Raw genomic sequence first — 19361 nt, 5'->3', positions numbered from 1 at the left:
GGCTCTGAGCTGTCAGCACAGAGTCCCACCCGGGGGCTCGAACTCACGGACCGTGAGATCATGACCTGAGCCGAAGTCGGACGCTTAACCAACCAAGCCACCCAGGCGCCCCTTAAATGTTTGGTCTCTTGAAGTATGTCCCACCAAAGGACTCCGAATAATAAAGGAGATGTACTCTTGTGGAAAGCTGAAAGTTCAGGTTTAATTATGCCTTTACTGAAATGTGAAATTTCTTTGAAGCTTCCTCTTTAATTCAGGCAACACTACAGTCCCCCACCTCCGCCGCCCGTATCAGTTAGTAAATGATACAAGAAATGAATATCCACTGAAAATCTGGATTGTGAAAACTTAATTCAAAAGTTTGTTATTGACATTTTATGCTAAAATATTCTGTTTATATTAAAAGTTACAAAACATGCGTCAGTAACTTTGCTAAAGTGTAATTTAACAACAGTAACCGACTAAAATTATTTTTACCTTATAAAATTGAAATACAAAAACTATCTTTAAGAACAACAACAACAAACCCAAAAAACAAAAACAAAAACCCAAAACAGCATCAAAGAAGAAACAACTGCCTTAAAAAACAGAAATTTGACAGAAGTCACACCTCCCCCCATGTTGTTTAGCACTTACCCTTCTCCTGTTAAAGCACAGCAGGACTGAATGTGCCATGGATGATCCTTAATTGAACTAAGGGTGAGGTATTTAGAGATTTCAGCTGCTGTCATACACCCTTTCATATCCTGTTTATTTGCAAAGATCAGGACTGCGGCTTTCCGTAAATCCTGCAATCAATATGAAATATTTCTAAAACATGAAATAGCACAATTCAAATTAAACTAATGAAGCAGGAAGGTCAAATATGTCCAACTGGACAGTTATAATGAAATCCCTCTACTTTAAAATGATTGATTAGGCAGTAATATTTAACTTAAAAATTTTATTGAGGGGCACCTGGCTGGCTGAGTGAGTAAAGCATGCGACTCTTGATCTCAGGGCCATGAGTTCAAGCCCCACACCAGAAGTAGAACTTACTTAAAAAATAAAACCTCAATTAAATAAACAAACGAATAAATGGAAATTGTATCGAGATGAAAATAAATTTTCTCAATAGTGATTTAATGATTCGCTCTAACAAAGATAGGCTAATTAACATAAGCTAGATCATCAAAAATTATTTTTATATTGTTGGGCCAAAGGGGTCAGACTAAAAGTAAAATAAACATGCATCTTAAACATTGATTTAAAACTATACGAGCCCCATATGGGGCTCAAACTCACAAACCATGAGATGATGACCTGAGACGAAACCAAGAGTTGGACATTTAACTGACTGAGCCCCCACAGGCGCCCCAAGAATTTCTCCAAATTTAAAGAAGAGCGCAGAAGGTGAAAGGCTGGGCAATGCTCATGACTACTGGTATAAGGTAACCACATTCATTTATGCTCACTGCAGAACTGTTCATATTATCAAAATATTAGAAATAATCTAATGTTCATTAATAGAAGGACAGATCAACTGTGATAGATTCATACAAAATAATACTACATAGCTGTTGAAAGGAATGAAACCAATGCCGTATGTGCTGATGTGGATAATCACAATGCTGTGCACAAAACCCCCCAAACGGAGTTACATATATATATATATATATATATACGTATATATATATATACGTATATATATATATACACACACATATATACGTGTGTGTGTGTATATATATATACATATACATATATATACATACATACGTATATATACATACATATACATACGTATACATATATATACATACGTATACATACGTATATATATATATATGTATACGTATGTATATATAAGATTTTATGAACAATGATGAGGCGCTTGGGTGGCTCAGTTGCCTGAGTGTCAGGTCATGATCTGGCAGTTCGTGGGTCCAAGCCCCGTGTCTGTCTCTGTGCTGAGCTTTCTTGAGATCCTCTGTCTCCCTCTCTCTCTGCCTCTCCTGTGCCCATGTGCACTCTTTCTCTATCAAAAATAAACATTTTTAAAAAAGATTTTATGAACAATGAAATACAGTATTTTATACAACTGACAAATAAAAATGTAGGGAAAATATAAAAATATACATGGGATTGATTCTCACTCCTTTTAGGATAATATAATTCTTTTAGGACTCTTTGAGAGAAAGGAAGGAAATGAGATTCGGGGGGGGGGGTCTCATAAGATATTTAGTATCTTATATTGGATGGTAGGTGGATGGATGTGTTTTATTACCTAAGTTTTTTGGTCTATCTTAAATTGTTAGAATCAAGTGGTCTCAGATTATTCACTAAAGAATTTTCAGTGATTATAAACTCTTGGAAAAAAACACTCAAGTTTTCCCTCTTTCTTGCTTCAATTTATTGGACTCTTTAAGACATGAATGAATAGTTTTAACCTTGAAAAATCTTATCAATAACAATAATAGGCTACAAATTAATGTGCTGAGTTGTTTTCAAGTCTGAAAACATAATGAAACTTTTTGACTTCAAGACGTCCATCAAAATACAACATTTTGCTAATGATGAAATAACCCACGGCAAAGCATATCATCTTTGTAAAAAAGCAAAACCAGCACACAGATACCTTACTCCACTGTTTACGTTTGCTTTCAAAATTTACCTCGTGAGCCAACATTCTGTATAACTCTTCTTTTGTAATCGCTAGTCGTTCCCTGTCAATGCTATCAACCACGAGAATGATGAACTAGAAGACAATTAAAAAGAAAGAAAATTGAATGGAATGTTGAAGTTTTCTGCAAAACTACTCTCAAGTGACGGAATATTTTCATGACGTCATCATTACTTTAAAATGGTCTTTTTCATGAAGAGTTTGTATTGTACTGTAAAATCCACATGTTCAGAAAAGAACTCATCATTTCAACAAAGAAAAACTATGCCCGAGTTTATTTTAAAAAGGTGATATTTGAATACACAATACGCTGTAACACTAGGATTTATTTTAAATGCAAGTAATAAAAAATAATTTTTAAAAAGAAAGTCACAGTAACTTAAATAACTTCCACTAAAACTCTATACCGCTGACTTAAGCAATCAGTAGTTATTTATGTTTGAGACAGTTTTCTGCCTACTAGGGACACACAAGTTAGTCTGAAAGAAAAAGAGAAAAACACACACACACACACAGACTAATGAACAAGACATTTTTACATAGCAATGCCAACAGTAAGAGCCCCAGAAAAAATGTGCTACACGGAAACATACCCACTTAGGGGTTAACACGCTAGAGTGGGTGTAGGTGAAATTAAAGAGCAGCAAGCAAAGACAGCTGGAGAAAACTGTTGGTAAAGGTGTATATGAAAAACGTGGGGTCTTACACATTAGAAATAAAAGCATCTTTGGTAAGAAAAATAAGATACAGTGTGAAAGGGCCCCTAATCGAATCTTAGAAGAAGAAAGTTAAAAAGTGAGATTAAGCGATGCTAAAGGTTTTAATAGACTGGCTCAGAATAAATGGAGAGGGGGAGGGTGAAACCAGATTGTTCAGATGACCTTAACATTAGGCAAAGAGACAAGTGGAGAAATCTGCCTAGAAACCGTGAAGGGCAAGGAAGAAAATGGAAGGAATAAAGGTAAGAAACATGGCAAGTTCGCATGGACAGAACATAGGGAACTTAATGAGAGGAAGGTGGCAGGAATTCATCGGCAGCTGAACTCCTTGTCTTATAATGGAGACACTGGGCTTTCGGAGGACTCCTTACGGAGAAGAAGTTAAGAGGACGACAACGGTGAAGAAGGCCATGGGGGAAACGTCACACGGGCAGGCCTGTGACATAGAATCTAAGATTGCAAATGCTAGGTGCCGTGCTGGTGTGCTGTGATAAAGGCCATAGGTTCTTGTAGTAATTGTGAATTCTTATAGAAATGGTTTATTAAAATTCTGCTCCTGAAACCAATATTACACTCTGTTAACTAACCAGATCTTACATACAAATTTGGAAGAAAAAAATTAAGTAAGAAAAATAGCTTATTATAAAAAACATTTCATGCAAACGGTGTCATTAATAACATATGTCTTTCTGGATCCATGCGGAGTCTTCTAGAGTTTCTGCAACTTCAAACACTACCCTCTTGTAAGGTTATCGATATACATGGATCAGCTAGAATCAACTCTAACCTCTTCATCAAAAGTAACGGTTCGTCTCCCACACAACTGCAGTTAACCGTGAGCTTTGACAGGGCACCAAGAGCTATGCTGCTTAAATACAGGTGACCCTTGAACAACATGGGTTTGAGCTGAGCAGATCCCCTTAAATGTGATTCTTTAACTGTACAGGACTGTACATGTATTTTCTGCTTATGATTTTTTAATAACATTCTTTTCTCTAGCTTACTTTATTGTAAGAATACAGCATATAATACATACAACATACAAAGGGTGTGTTAATCCACTCTTTTTGTTATCTGTAAGGCTTCTGCTCAACAGTAGGTTATTAGTAAAGTTTCTGAGGAGTCCAGGTATATGTGGATTTTTGGCCACACCATGGGTCAGTGTCCCTAACACTGGCATTATTCAAGGGGCAACTGTAGCCATATGGTAAAAGGTTGTTTCTCTCTTTCTAACATTTTTAGTTGCAGAATATTTTACTATAGAAGTATACATTAAGCTAACCTTGAACCGTATTTGCTTACCGACCTATCCCCCTGCTTCAAATAAGAAAAGTTAAGTGCTACTACAACCGTTAAAGACCTAGGATGTGCCATTTTGGTTGGGCCAATCACAAATTGCACTGGAATATATATGCATAGGTACATATGCTATCGCAGTATAAATCTAGAGGAATATATGTTTATTTAAAAAGGAAACTTATTCACCAAAAATTCCTTGCCTCTCCCCACCTCCTCTGCACACACCCTTCAAAAAAGCCACTCAATTTTTAATAGGCTTCATTTTAGGAAAAAATAATTGGTCAGACGTCCCTGTCTGTAAAGAGAAATTACGGATTCAATTGTACATCAGTATACTCAAAGATAAATCTGTCTCGATAGCACTGCATGGTTTAAAAAAAAACCTGCTTAACAAGAAATAAACACAGAAATAGAAGCTAGTCCAGACTGTTTCCTGGGTTGGCTCGGAAGCAGTAAAGTAGCGAAATAAGTGACAGAGAAGTTGGGGGCGGGTGCTGCAAAACCATTTGTTTTTTTAACTAAAATATAATCTCACCAAAATTTTGAATGCTCAATTCGTGTTATTTGAAAATCTTGTATTCAATTACGCCTAAAATATTTTATTCCTCCCTAACCAGAGCCTCTCTCAGCTGTGAGATCTTGGGACAGGTTATCTAACTGATCCCGGTCTCCACCTTCTCCAACAGCAGAGACCTGACAGGAGCACTGGGAGGAGAACTATCCAGATACAGTCCGCCCTGCAGCGGGCGTGCAACCAACAGTGGGCATTAGTCTTTCTACTTGCCTTTCCTCTGGTATTTGAAAACCTCAAATTCCTTACCGAAAAGGATCTTATCGGAAAGCAACTGCCAACATGCCTCGTGGGGACTGCCTATCTATTTTCTGGGTTGACTCTGTGGTCCTTGTTATTAACATTCAGAAATTGGCTCAGTATACCTCTGTGTTTGAGTAATACGTGTTCCAGGACGACCTCAGTGATTCTTGACCACCAATATCCCACATAAGAAAATGCGTGTTCTTCACAACTATTTCTTCAACATTGCTTCCTATGGTTGGAGATGTGTGAACCACTTCATTCATTAAGCTGTTGAAAGACACCATAACAAATCTTTTGTAAATCTTGAGAACCGGAGGGAAGTTTTATCCCACCAAAGACAGCATCAAAACTAGAACCAGGGAGGACATTTAATGCAAACACCTAGACAAAGAACAAGCCTTGAAGACTTTTTTTTTTTTTTCTTCTTAATGGAATAAACTAAAGGCTTGATCTGGAGAGATGGAAACACTGTGGTGTGAGTTTGTATTCCTGTGGCCAAAATTCCAAACCACCATGCCCTTGTTATCAGAGCAGAACCAGGGCCCTTTCCCGAAAGAGCAAGTTTCTAGGTGAATGTGACATCAACGCTCGCAAAGTCGCAACCACTGAATAGCAGGCTGTGTATAATTCTGAAGCCTGTCCACGTGAGAAAATTGAGACTTGGGTCAGCCATAAAAATTAGTTCAGGCCTATTAACCTAAACCACAGCCTTAAAAAGATAAGGCTACAGGCAAATGAAAATTTTAATTAAAATTAACTGTAAATATATTTAGAATACTAAGGCTCATACCACATTTATCATAATTATGCATTAAGACACATTAATTCATTCATTCAACAAATATGTATTTGCCTATAATACGCTGCTACTGTGTTGAAAGAAGTCTCCAACTGTCTCTTGGGTCTTACATGTTTTTGAAGCTATGTGGAAAATTATTTCAATAACTGACAGGTTTCTGAAATGTTTACATTTGATGTTTAAAGGCAGAGTCGCATTAAAATACATAATTGATAACGGATGAATGTTTTAAAGTAAAACAAGTAGTCATTCTACTGTAAAACAACAAGCCACAAGTTAGCAGCTTTTTAGCAAAGGAGCCGAAAAACACATTAGGCACTGCTTAAGTGAAGTGTTTCCAGACAGCTGTCAGGTGACAGACTTAGGATGAGGTGGAAAGAGACAAGAGTCACACAATCGAGCACCGTATCTTACAACTACTTGTTAAAAGGCTTGGGACATAGATCCATTTCCACTGTTTAACATGGATCATTTCATTAATCCTGAAAGGATGATGGGAGCTACTCTGATCTGACAAGTGGACTGACAGGCTGTTAAAACTTCCTTCAAGTATTAATGTATCTCTCTGGAAGCCTCCAGCCTTTCCTGGCTGCGAGTGACAAAAGCAGGACTTTCAGGGGTGATCTTCATTTCTTTTGATTTGACAAGTCTGCCTAAGTTGAAACAATTCAGAGCTATTAGTCAAGAGAGTAGCAATGAGCTTCCTAGAGATACTGGTCTCCTTGTATGAACCGCAGTGTGGGAAGAATGAAGTGAAGTGCACTTTATCACCTCACTGCAGCACTCTGATGGATGCTTTATTTATTTTAGTTTAATATTAAGTCTTTCTTTCAAGGCCAGAAAAAGACGAGGGTTTGTGAAGGCTGTACCAAACATACAGCCCTTTTATTCACTTTTGAAACAAATTTTGTGCTCGGTAAAATACAAAACCATTACGCTTAGTTTTTTGCGGGATATTACAATGGTATCTTATTAATTACACAAAATTGGTTCTGGTAACTTAAATAATGAAGACTGTTTAAATAAATAACTATACTTACAATTGGTAAAGAATGGTGGTTTTCCCTGCATTATCCAGTCCCACTATAATTACTTTGTGTTCTACAAAAAGAAAACAAACCAGAAACATTTAACACTACTACAATTACATGCTTGCAACAATGATTATTAGTTAGCTTTCTAATGAGGATCATTCACCGGATTCTTATTACTGGATTGTTAAAACACAGAGTAAACAGAGCTTCACGATGTCAAGGTTACCTACGTTAAGGGAGGCCATCTAGTATGATGTTCTCCACCTGGCTGTCTTATAAACGAATGCGAGATCCGGGTTTAGAGGGAAGTTCAAGAGAAGCGGTGTGGGGGGAATAACACAAATTCTGATCCTGACAAGGCACTACGACGTACAACCTAAGTTTAAAAAAAATGTTTTACACACCTGCCTGTCACCTCTGCTAATCAAATCAGCTTTTCAGCAAGTTGTTTTTACACCTGGAAGTTTTCCCACCTACATGCGGTTTCTTCCTTTCACGAAGAAATCCAATGTAAAACACAAAAATGAAAAGGTTTCCCTGTCACCAACAGGACACACGTATTCTCTCCATCAGTTTCTCATTCTTTCCGTCATCTTATTTCTTTTCCGAAGTTTATTTACTTTGAGAGAAAGAGACAGAGCGTGCACGTGCACACGCAAGAGGAGAGGGGCAGAGAGGGAATCCCAAGCGGGCTCCACACTGTGGGTGTGGCGCTGGGCGTGGGACTTGAACCCATAGACCGTGAGATCACGACCCGAGCGGAAATCAAGGGCTGGACGCTCAGCCCCTTAAACGACTGAGCCACCCAGGTGCCCCTCCTTCCATTAATTTAAAGATAAATAAGCAATTGCTTAGTTCTCAAGGCTTTTTCAATCTGGATTTTACAACTCTTCTGAGTAGATACTGTTTCTGCTCCTCATGCAACAAAAACCTCTTGAGTCTTCTCCCTCTGGCACCTTTGTTTCACTGATAGATTTTAAGGCCCATCTAATCATTCTGTTAAGTGGTACATACTCTGAAACCTCTTTTGAACGCAGAGAAGACACTTCCGAGTCATCTTTTCTAGACTTTACAGAACATATTAAAGATACCTCTCTTCCCCAGGGCAGAAGGCTTAAAAAGCTACCAGGGAACCTTCGTAAGAACCACAACACAATCGATTTATTTCTAGCCAACGATTTGACATATTTCCTATCAGAACCCTGCTCCCCTTGTTAACCTGTGATAATATCAAAACTCGGATTATACATCTCATCAGACATCAGCTCGTATTCCTACTCGAGAGTGTTTATACTGCCATCAGTCAAAAAGAGAGGCCATTGTTCACAGACAAGTTCTTAGGTGACAAACTATGTATCTTTATGCGTCTTTAACGACCTGAACACTGTCTGTACTGGCTGTAATACCACAGGACTAAGGACATGGTTCTCTCGAAGGGCTTTTTTCACTATGGCAGAAACTGCTTTGTAAAACGCAAAAAAGAACAGAACTTGTTCGCTTATTATAACTCACTATAATTCTCCTTATTTGACTCTCTTTGGTTCATATCCCCTAATTTCTAAAGGAGCCAATCTTTATTTTTCTCCCTTTACAGTCCAAGAATGAGAACCCTCTTTCAGTGGAGGAACAAGCATTCTAAATTTTGGGGACAGCTGGAAACCACCTGCCCAGCATCTGGAGACCAAAGGGTCCCTGCGGGAGTGAGAAGGAAGCCACTAGTCTGGAAGTAAGCTAAACTTGGGCGTGGACACTTCTGCTGGGAAAGGAAAACAGAAGGTAGTACCACGTGGTTCACTGTTGAGGCCACTAAAGTGAACCAACACCCGGGGCCATTTTCAAACAGCCCTGCCCTCGCTTCACATTTTGTATGATGATGATCAGAGACTATTGAAGGCCTGCGACAGGAAAAGTCATAAATAATGCATCATTTTTTAAAGTTTATTTAAATAAGAGAAAGAGGGAGAGAGAGAATCCCAAGCTCTTATTTATTTAAATAAGAGCAGAGGGGCAGAGAGAGAGGGAGAGAGAGAATCCCAAGCACGAATTGTGAGATCATGACCTGAGGTGAAATCAAGAGTCCGATGCTTAATGACTGAGCCACCAGGCGCCCTGCCCTCATAATGCATCATTCTGAAAGACTGGTCCCAATTTGAACTAAGTCAGAGGTGACGAACTCTGAAGGTGAAGAGAACATGAGTTTTATGACAGTTTCAACTGAGCAGGTCTTTTTCAGATTCCTTTTCCCCTCAGTAATAGGGAATTCTAGCAATTAAGACAAAACAATTTCACCTCGGTCTTATAATAAAGGTATTACATCAATCCTTCAGTTAAACTGAGGCCTACCTTCTGATGCAACCTGAGTCTACATTCTAACAAAACATCATCAATGGGAAAGAGCTAAATATTTTTTTAAAGTATGAAATAACAAAAATAAACAATAAAAGCATGAAATAAGTGTATTATATTTTATTTTTGTTAATTTTTTTAATGTTTATTTTTGAGAGAGAAAGAGAAAGAGAGAGAGAGAGAGAGAGAGAGAGAGAGAGAGAGAGAACGAGCGGGAGAAGGGCAGAGAGAGAGACAGACAGAATCTGAAGCAGGCTCCAGGCTCCCAGCTGTCGGCTCAGAGCCTGACGAAGGGCTCAAACCCACAAACCTGAGCCAAAGTTGGACACTTAACTGGCTGAGCCACCCAGGTACCCCAAGAATGTATTGTATTGTACTTTTTTAATGTTTATTTTTGAGAAACTGAGTGAAAGCAGGGGAGGGGCAGAGAGAGAGGGAGACAGAGGCTCGTTGGGGGCAGTGCGCTGACTGCAGAGAGCCTGATGCGGGGCTCAAACTCACGAACCGCCAAGATATGATGTGAGCCTAAGTCAGACACTTAACCCACTGAGCCACCCAGGAGCCCCAACAGAGTGTATTTTAAATCTTTTCTTTGAAAAAGCACCTCTTGAACATCATCTGTACAGTAAGAGGGAAATCAAGTTCAACGGGCATTTACTAAAAAGCCAAGTACAAAATAAAAGCTGTTTGTACTCTGCGGCATAACTGTAATTCTTCCTCCCATCTTCAAAGGCCTCCATTGTACTTTGCTGCTACTTGAGTATGCCAATGACCAAGGGCCTGAGCTCACAAATGCTAGTTAGTCAAGCTTTTACCTATTCAAGAAGAACACGGACGGCACCTACCTTTACTGTCAGCAGGAAAGGAAATTCATATGCTGCTCTAAATGTCCATAAGTGGTGTCTAGATTAATGAAGTATAAATCATCTGATACCACTTGATGTTAAAAAAACATGGCTTAAGGTACTTGTTCTGTACTGCTTTTCAGCTGCGCGTAATCAACAGCCAACAGACCTTGTTTTATGTACAGAAACAAAAATATCAGCTAAATTATGTAACTAATTAGTGATTTCCTGCAGTCATGGTAAAATAATTTCCTTCACCTATCACAGTTAACTAAAGCAGATACTAAAAAAAGATGCTTGTAAGTTTGTACTATGTCACCCAACAATTTTTGTTGTTTACCTAATAGATTAAAAAAAAAAAAAACTTTCAAAATGTATCATTCTAGTTCAGTTCAGTCTCGGTGAAGTGGGGAAAGAATCTATCCTAACAGTCAGATTTTGAGTTGTTGCCAATCAGATGAACGTCTGACACTTAACATCACTTTTACTTGCGGAGCCAGGAGTGGGGATTTCTGATTCACCAGAATTGAAATGTCTCAAGTTGTGAGGAGAAAACCATACAACTGTATGCTTTTATAATTTCAACTGATCCTCAACGTGGATATGTAAACTGTATATTCTTTTAAGCCCAACTACTCTCCATGAAAATGAAGTATTTAGTTTAGACAGACAGAGACATAATCGATTCTCATTTAACCTCAAACAGGGAAAACTATGAACATAGATCATACTACATTCTTTATTTAGAATGATTTTTGCAAATGTAATCAGAAGTTTACCCTCTTTATTGTTTTTCAGTAGTGTTATTAAAATCAGTATATTATCACAGAGAAGGAGCTGCCCCTGTTTGGGGCCAGAAATGTGTGTGTTGGGGACAGAGTGGGTGCAACTTACACACTTTCTTGGACAGCCAAATAAGTCTGGGTTAAAACATCACCCTAAGTATCAGAGCTACAATGAATCCAAATGTTGAAATGTGCCTGCACACCATGAGACAGTTACCCTGACACCACATTTTACTAGAAATCTCTTCCAGGACACCAGGCTGCACCTCTTCCCAGAATAGAGGGCTGAGAGGAGAGCATTTCCAGTTCTATTTAGGAATCCATGGCTGTCCAGAGTCAACACAAAGCATGTTTATTTACCCTAAATGAAGGTCCAATTGTACAGCTTTTGTTTAATTTTCATCAAGTGTTTGCACAAAAGTTTCTCTGCACTCTTGGCTATGGTATTTGGATCTCCTTAAAAGCTGGCGCATACTACTTTGTAAGCAGGGCATAAAGACATAAAGCCTACACAGAATGAGGTTTCAAAACAAAATTATTAAGAGTGCTTGCTTATAGACAAACACAGGTAAAAGATGGCTAAAAAGAAAAATCATGGAAAAAGAAACTTCAAAAAAATAAGTGGAGGAAATATCAAAGAAATTCGTGTGATAAAATGATCGACTTGTGTTTTTAAAATACAAGAAAGCCCAAAAGATATCATGAAATAGGGATCGCTACCTTCTAGATACATACCTGCACCAACACTGTCACTTAACAAGAGCCTTAAACGAACGCAGAGTATGTAAACAACTTCGCAACTAAACAAGGAAAAATACTCCATGCCAAATTTGGTGATTCAGCAAATTTCGGGTATCGCATATACAGAAAATGAGTTTGAATGGTTGCAAGGGGTAGGTATTAAAAAGTCAGAAGATAGGATGTCACCAACTGAGGCCTGAAGGCCTGCACAGCAATGATGAGCACCCAAGGAAGTCTGCTCTTGGGGGGAAAAAAAAAAAAAAAAAGGAAACGTCATATAAACTAACTCTGTCTTATATTATACTGGTTATAGAATCATAAAACATTATAGCTTGGAACAGACTGCAGAATTTGAGATTTATTCCTTCTCTCCCACCTCTTCACCTACAAATGTGCCACCTATAAAGGCATTTCTGAGGAACCAAGGTCTCCAAAAACATATGTTAACTATTGACCTGGGCCATCTTGCTGATGTTCTAGATAAGAAATTAAGGTCCTATAGGGGCGCCTAGGTGGCTCAGTCACTTGAGCGACAGACTTTGCCTCAGGTCATGATCTCACAGTCTGTGAGTTGGAGCCGTGAGTTGGAGGCTTGAGTTGGAGCCCTGCGTTGGACTCTGTGCTGACAACTCAGAGCCTGGGGCCTGCTTCGGATTCTGTGTCTCCCTCTCTCTCTCTGCCCCTTCCCCACTCATGCTCTGTCTCAGAAATAAGTAAACATTAAAGAAAAAAAAGAAATTAAGGTCCTATGAGTTTAAGTAATGTGTTCTAGTAAACACTGGTAAGAGTCAGCATTTGCTGCCCCACTCTTTTTGCTATAAAGCATTAATTCCCCTTCCAAATTCTTCAGTCTCTCCCACTCCCCCACAGTATCCGTCTTCCTGGATGCCTAAATTTCGTCAAGAGCAGCTACATAAATCTGATGAGGCAACAATTCAACATTTATTGAGTTCATTTTATGCATGACTGTAACATTTAAGACTAACAAGGCAAGCTCTCTACCCTCAAAAATCTTAAAGGCAGATATGTAAATAAGCACTTACAATACACCATCATCAGTACAAAGCAACAGATACCGAAGAATCCTACGGTAATATTCCCAAGGATAAGTGAGATCTAGAATCCAACTCTCAGCCGAGGAAATAAATGTCAACAGTAAAAAGGAATATTACAGAGTGTCGGTATGACTGTTTTCTGGGCATTGTGGAAGTTAATCCTCACCATCATTCCATAAGAAAGTGGTGGTATTCCTTTTACTGAAGAGAAAACTGAGCCTTAGGCTAAATAACATGCTGGGAAGTTTGGCTAATGGTCTCCCAGTGTGATGCCTCCCCATCTTTATGACAAAATTGAGTCTTACAGAATAATAAATAAGAACAGCTTACTGGATAGAAGAAAAACACTCTTCTGGTAGATAAGGGGATTAAATACAGATAAAAAGGAAAGACATCAAAGAGTCTAATAGGTAGAACACTCTACCATCACAGACCACAGTGAAGGGCCTAAGCCCAAAGATTCCAACTTGCTACACAAAGGCAATAGAAGAAAGGCTTCGACAAGGAAATATTGAAGTTGATTTTAACTTCTACAGTTTTCTAGAGAATTCAAATGTTGCCCAGGGGAAGGTTAAACTCTGGAAGGCAAATTTTTTTTAATGGTTTTATTTTATTTTTAAGAGACAGTGAGTGAGTGGGGGAGGGGCAGAGAGAGAGGAGGACAGAGGATCCCAACCAGGCTTCACGCTGGCAGCAGAGAGCCCGATGCAGGGCTCGAATTCACAAACCCAGTGGTGAGATCAGGACCTGAGCTAAAGTCAGATGTTTAACCGACTGAGGCACCCAGGCGCCCGGGAAGGCAAATGTTAAGGGGCAGAGAAGTGCACGGTTTTCGAACTTGTAGGACAATGACCACAGTTAAATACATTTTGCCTGATGACCCAGGATGCACACAACTGAAATAAAAGTTTCACAAAACGGTACCTTTACTGAGATACACTGTGATAGTTTCTATTGTAGAATATCATTCCTTTATTTACTTATTTTTTCGTTTTTTAAGTAGGCTCCATGCCCAACGTGAGGCTTGATGCTCTAACCGACTCAGCCCGCTAGATGCCCCTGTTCATTTCTTTTTTAAATGCTGATCCTCACTGAATGGACTCTATAACTTAGTAATGGGTTATGTTGGGCAATTTGGGAAAACAACCGTATTTGAGAAATACAAGTGAACTGGGTAAGTATAAAAATATTCAAACATTTACAAATTCAAGAAGCTCAGCAAAACGCAAACAGGGTAAATACAAAGAAAAGCAAAGCTACGTATGTCATGGTCAATCTGCTAAAAACCAAAGATAAAGGAAGAATCCTGAAGGTGGCAAGAGAAGATGACAGACTAGATAGGGAAGTTAATATATGAATGTTGGCTGTCACACGAAAAAAAATGGAGGCCTGAAGACAATGGAATGACAACTTTGAAGCACTAAAGGGAGAAAAAAAATATTGACCTAAGATGCTATATTCAGTAACAATATACTTCAAGAACGAAGGCAAAATAGAGACACTTTCAGATGAAAGAAAACTAAGAATTCATCACCAGCATAGCTACACAACAAAAAATGCTGAAATTCTTGAATTTGGAGGGAAATTACACTAGACAGAAATTCAAAACATCAAAAATAGCAATGTAAGTAAATATAAGAGGAAATTTTACCCTTTCTTAAAATATTGAGGAATATGTGACTGTTTATAGCAAAAATTAAAACACTGTACTGTATAATTTATAACTAATGTAGATACCATACATATGGCATATAACCCGTATGGTTATATAGGACTAGGGGAAGAGAGAGTATAACCATACCATTTCTTACACTTTACAAGTGTTATTTACTAAGTAGATTGAGAAAAGGTAACAATGCATGTTGTAATCAATCCCTAGAAGAACCATAAAAAGAATGCAAAAAGGTTCACTGAAAAAGCCAGTAAATAAAATGGGATTCTAAAAATAAAAAACCAAACCATTAATGCAAAGTGGGAAAGGAGGAATAGAGAAACAACAAAACATAACAAATGTAGATGGGACAAAAAAGAAATAATAAAATAGTGCACCTTAATATCTGCCTGTACCATAAATCATACCATATGATAAATTTGCCGAAACATTCCAATTAAAAGAGACAGAGTTTCACACTACATTAAAAAAAATCACAAGATCACACCCTATGCTCTCTGGCAGAAATACACATTAAGATACAGAATATCGGAACAATGCTAACAACCACCATAACCGAATAAACATTTATAGAGTATTGCACACAATTGCAGATTACATATTTCTTTCAGGCACAAATGGTGCATGCACCAAAGAGATCATTTGGATAGACTATAAAAAAGCCTCAATAAGACTGACAAAAGATGGAAATCTTACAGAGGATATTTCTGACAACAATGGAATTAAGTTAGGAACCAATAATGAGCTATTTAGAAAAATAAATATTTGAAAACTAAACACTTATAAATAATCCATAAGTCAAAGAAGAAATCACAAACAAAATAATTAAAACCTCTGAAACTGAATGACATACGGCATATTAAAATTTGTGGAATGAAGCTAACACACTTCTTAGGAAGTTCTTATGGCTTTAAACGTTATATATATGGGGAGCCTGGGTGGCTCAGTGGGCTAAACATCTGACTCTTGATCTTGGCTCAGGTCATGATCTCATAGTTCATGACTCTGCCACCCTAGTTGGGCTCTGCACTGACCCACGGAGCCTGCTGGAGAATCTCTCTGCCCCTCTCTCTGCCCCCTTCCCATTTGCGCTTTCCCTCTCTCTAAGTACGTAAATAAACTTTAAAAAATTGTTACATGTGAATGGAAAAAGGGACAAGAACAATGACACACACCGTCTTCATAAGGGTGGGGGAATTAAAGTAAACCCAAAGTAAGTAGATGAAAGGAAGTACGAAGCAGGAATTAGTAACATAAAAACCAGAAAACAACAGTGAAAATTAAAATCTTTGAAAAGATTAACAAACATGTCGGAGGACTGACACTATCAGACTTCAAAATTTACAGAGAAGTAGGACAATAATCAAGATTGTGTAGTATAGCTTTGGGATGGGCATACAGATCAATGGAAGAGGGATGTCCAGAGAGAAGACTCCCAGTCTTTTGACAAAGGCTCTAAAGCAATCCATTGGGAAAGGAAAGTCTTCAAGTAAATTATGCTAGAACAAGCAGATATCCATGTAAAAAAAAAAAATAATAATAATGAATTCCAACCCCCTATACTTGCGTCATAACTGCAAAATAACTTGAGATGGCTCACAGCCCTAAGCATAAAAGCCAAAGCTTGTAGGTGAAAGGAACAGTACACAGAAAGCAGCAATTAAAAAAAAAAAAAATGTTGAAAAAAAAAATCAGGTTTCACCAAAATTAAAAATTTCCACTTAGCAAAAACTCCCCATTAAGAAAATGAATAAGTAAGCCAAAAACTGGGATAAAATATTCACAAAACATATCTAACAAAGGTCTCAATTCCAGATGATATAAATAATTATATATAATTTTTTTAAAGAAAAAAAATTTAATGGGAAAGGATTTGAACGTTCTGCAAAAGAAATCCAAATGTTCAGTCAGCACATGAAAAAAGCACATTAATACCCAAAAGTCATCAGAGAAATGCAAATTAAAACCAAAATGAGGTATCACTATTCATCCAACAAAATAACTAAAATTAAAAAGACTGGTGACGTCAAATGTTGGTGAGGATGTTAAAAGAAGTCTCAAACACTGCTGGTGAGAGTATAAAAATGGTTTAACACTCTGGAAAACAATCTAATAGTTTCTTATAAAACTAATCACATATCTACTCTATGACTTAAAAATTGCACTTCTAGGGGTGCCTGGATGGCTCAGTCAGTTAAGCATCCAACTCTGGATTTCGGCTCAGGTCATGATCTCAGGGTTCATGGGTTTGAGCCCCACATAGGGCTTGGTGCTGATAACTGCTGAGCTTGCTTGGGATTCTCTCTCTCTGCCCCTCCTCTGCTCATGCTTTCTCTCTCTCTCTCAAAATAAATAAACTTTAGGGGCGTCTGGGTGGGTCAGTCTGACTTCGGCTCAGGTCATGATCTCGCGGTTTGTGAGTTCAAGGCCTGAGCTGACAGCTTGGAGCCTGAAGCCCGTTTCGGATTCTGTGTCTCCCTCCCTCTCTGCCCCTCCTCCACTCATGCTGTCTCTCTGTCTCTCTCAAAACTAAAAGCACATTAAAATTTTTTTGAATAAATTTATACATATACTTAAAACAAATAAAATTGCACTTCTATACATTTGCCTAAAAGAAATGAAAACATGTCTACAAAAAGTCATTAGACTATTCACGTATTATTACAACTAGTCATGATGCAAATGAATAAACAAACTGTGGTCTATGCACGTGATGAAATGATAACAGATCTAAGGGAAAAGCCTCCAGTGGGAAAGGCTAATGCAAACAGAAGCAGAAACAGAAAATTAGGGAGAAGAAAACTTCAGAGAAACTTGGAAGACACAGTATTATGAAACAATGCCATAAAAGCGATTAGAGTTAACATTCAGCAAATAAAAGGTTTTCATAAATTAAAAATATGATAGCAGAACCAAAATACTCAATATGAAGACTGGAAGACAAAGGAAATATCCCAGAAAACAGAACTGGGAGAAAAAAAAAAAGAAAAGACAGTAAAATGGAAAAGAATACTTGATAATCAAGTAGCACAATACGATCGGTAATATTTCCAAAAGAGTAGAGGAAGAAATCCTAAGAGAAATTAAAAAAAAAAAAAAAAAAAAATCTTAGACCTGAAAACGTCCAACTTTATGTTGGAAAGGTCCAGAGGGCCTAGCACAGTGAACCAAAAAAGACATATAACAAGGCATGTGCATTTCAAATTGAAAAATACCAGGGACGGGCCTCCTGGGGGGCCTCAGTCGGTTAAGCGCACATTGGACTCTTGATTTCGGCTCAGGTCATAATCTAACAGTTCATGGATTTGAGCCCTGCATCCGCCTCCATGCTCACAGCATGGAGCCTGCTTGGGATTCTCTCTCCCCCTCTCTCGCTCTCAAAGTAAGTAAATAAACTTAAAAAAATAGAATAAAAAATAAAAACGCCAGGGAAGATCAGAAAAGTCCAAGAGTCCACTAGAAAGAGAAAGAGAAAACAGATCAGAGGAGGAACGATACTGGTCTCCTCGACAACACTAGAAGCTAGAGGACAATGACAATATCTTCAAATACCTTCTGAAAGAAAGGTTTTCCGACTCAGAATTTTATATTCAGCCCAATTATAAATCAAAAATGAGGACAAATACATTTTCAGGACAGACTTACTACATTTTCATGCATTTGGAATCACAAAAAAAGTGACTGCTTTGGACACTTCGCAGGACATTTCTGTAGGATGTGCTTCATAAATAAGAGGAAAGCAAGAAAGACATAAGTCCTAATAAAACAGAAAAGCAAAGGCAATTCCTGGAATGACTGTAAAGACGAATCCAGCACAGCTGTGTAGCAGGCAGAGGGAAGCAAGAGCAGTTTGGAGCAGGAGGGAATACTGAGGGAGCTGCGAGGAAGGCTAAATCATGTGACTGAGTGTATTACGGGGAAACTTGTATGGGGAGTTTCGGGATGGAATGAAAGGACTTAGTCAAACATACAAAGTAAACTAAAGCAATGGGATGTTGTAATTATTTACTCTAGGGGGAAAAAGTTATAGGAAAAAGGGAAACCTACACCGTGGCTCAGGAGCGACTAAATTTTGCAATCACTAAAAACGAAAAGACAGTGCGTATCAAACCAAAACACTGTATTGGGATGATAAGGGAAAAGGGCCTTAAGAGCTCTTCTACCATAATAAGACAAATGCTTAGTACACCCGAAACTAATACAATCTATGTCCATTACATCTCAAAGGACAAATGATAATGCTTCAAGTTTCCACATAGGCATACTATTCAAAAATATGGAAGTGTTTACCGAAAGAGATATATACACAAGTCTGTAAGATAATCCGATTTGAAATTACTTCCTTCATTGATAACTGCATCCCAGTAATGTATTCTAGCACAAATTGCTGAACCTGTGTACTTTGTCATAGTTTCATTTAGTCAAACACGCTTTAGCGTACTTATTCCCAGAAAGATATCAAATTTAAGAGAAGATGCTTTGTGCTGTAAAATGCTACAGGAAAAAAAGATGGGAGGCAAATACTGGAAGGAAAAAAAAAAAAGACAAGGGAAAGGAGTCCTTAAAGTAAGATATGTAGTTCTCAAT

The 19361-nt window shown here is 38.1% G+C and overlaps 1 protein-coding gene across 4 annotated transcripts in view; it reads right to left on the bottom strand.

Moving 5' to 3' along the window:
- ARL5B (ADP ribosylation factor like GTPase 5B) overlaps nucleotides 1-19361 on the bottom strand; it is a 29622-nt gene that overhangs the window by 7157 nt on the left and 3104 nt on the right. For all 4 annotated transcript variants that reach the window (XM_042991187.1, XM_007081273.3, XM_007081274.3 and 1 more), the window contains 4 exons: nucleotides 7337-7397; nucleotides 5617-5764; nucleotides 2654-2737; nucleotides 637-788 (listed from right to left, as the gene is read on the bottom strand). In XM_042991187.1, the coding sequence (XP_042847121.1) occupies nucleotides 637-788; nucleotides 2654-2737; nucleotides 5617-5760 (380 nt within the window). In that variant the 5' untranslated portion in view covers nucleotides 5761-5764; nucleotides 7337-7397. The remainder of the gene's footprint in view (nucleotides 1-636; nucleotides 789-2653; nucleotides 2738-5616; nucleotides 5765-7336; nucleotides 7398-19361) is intronic.

The sequence above is a fragment of the Panthera tigris genome, chromosome B4 (genome assembly GCF_018350195.1).
Source record: "Panthera tigris isolate Pti1 chromosome B4, P.tigris_Pti1_mat1.1, whole genome shotgun sequence".
Classification (NCBI taxonomy): Eukaryota; Metazoa; Chordata; class Mammalia; order Carnivora; family Felidae; genus Panthera; species Panthera tigris.
Note: the sequence above shows the minus strand (reverse complement) of the source record. Positions and strands in the feature narration are given on the sequence as shown.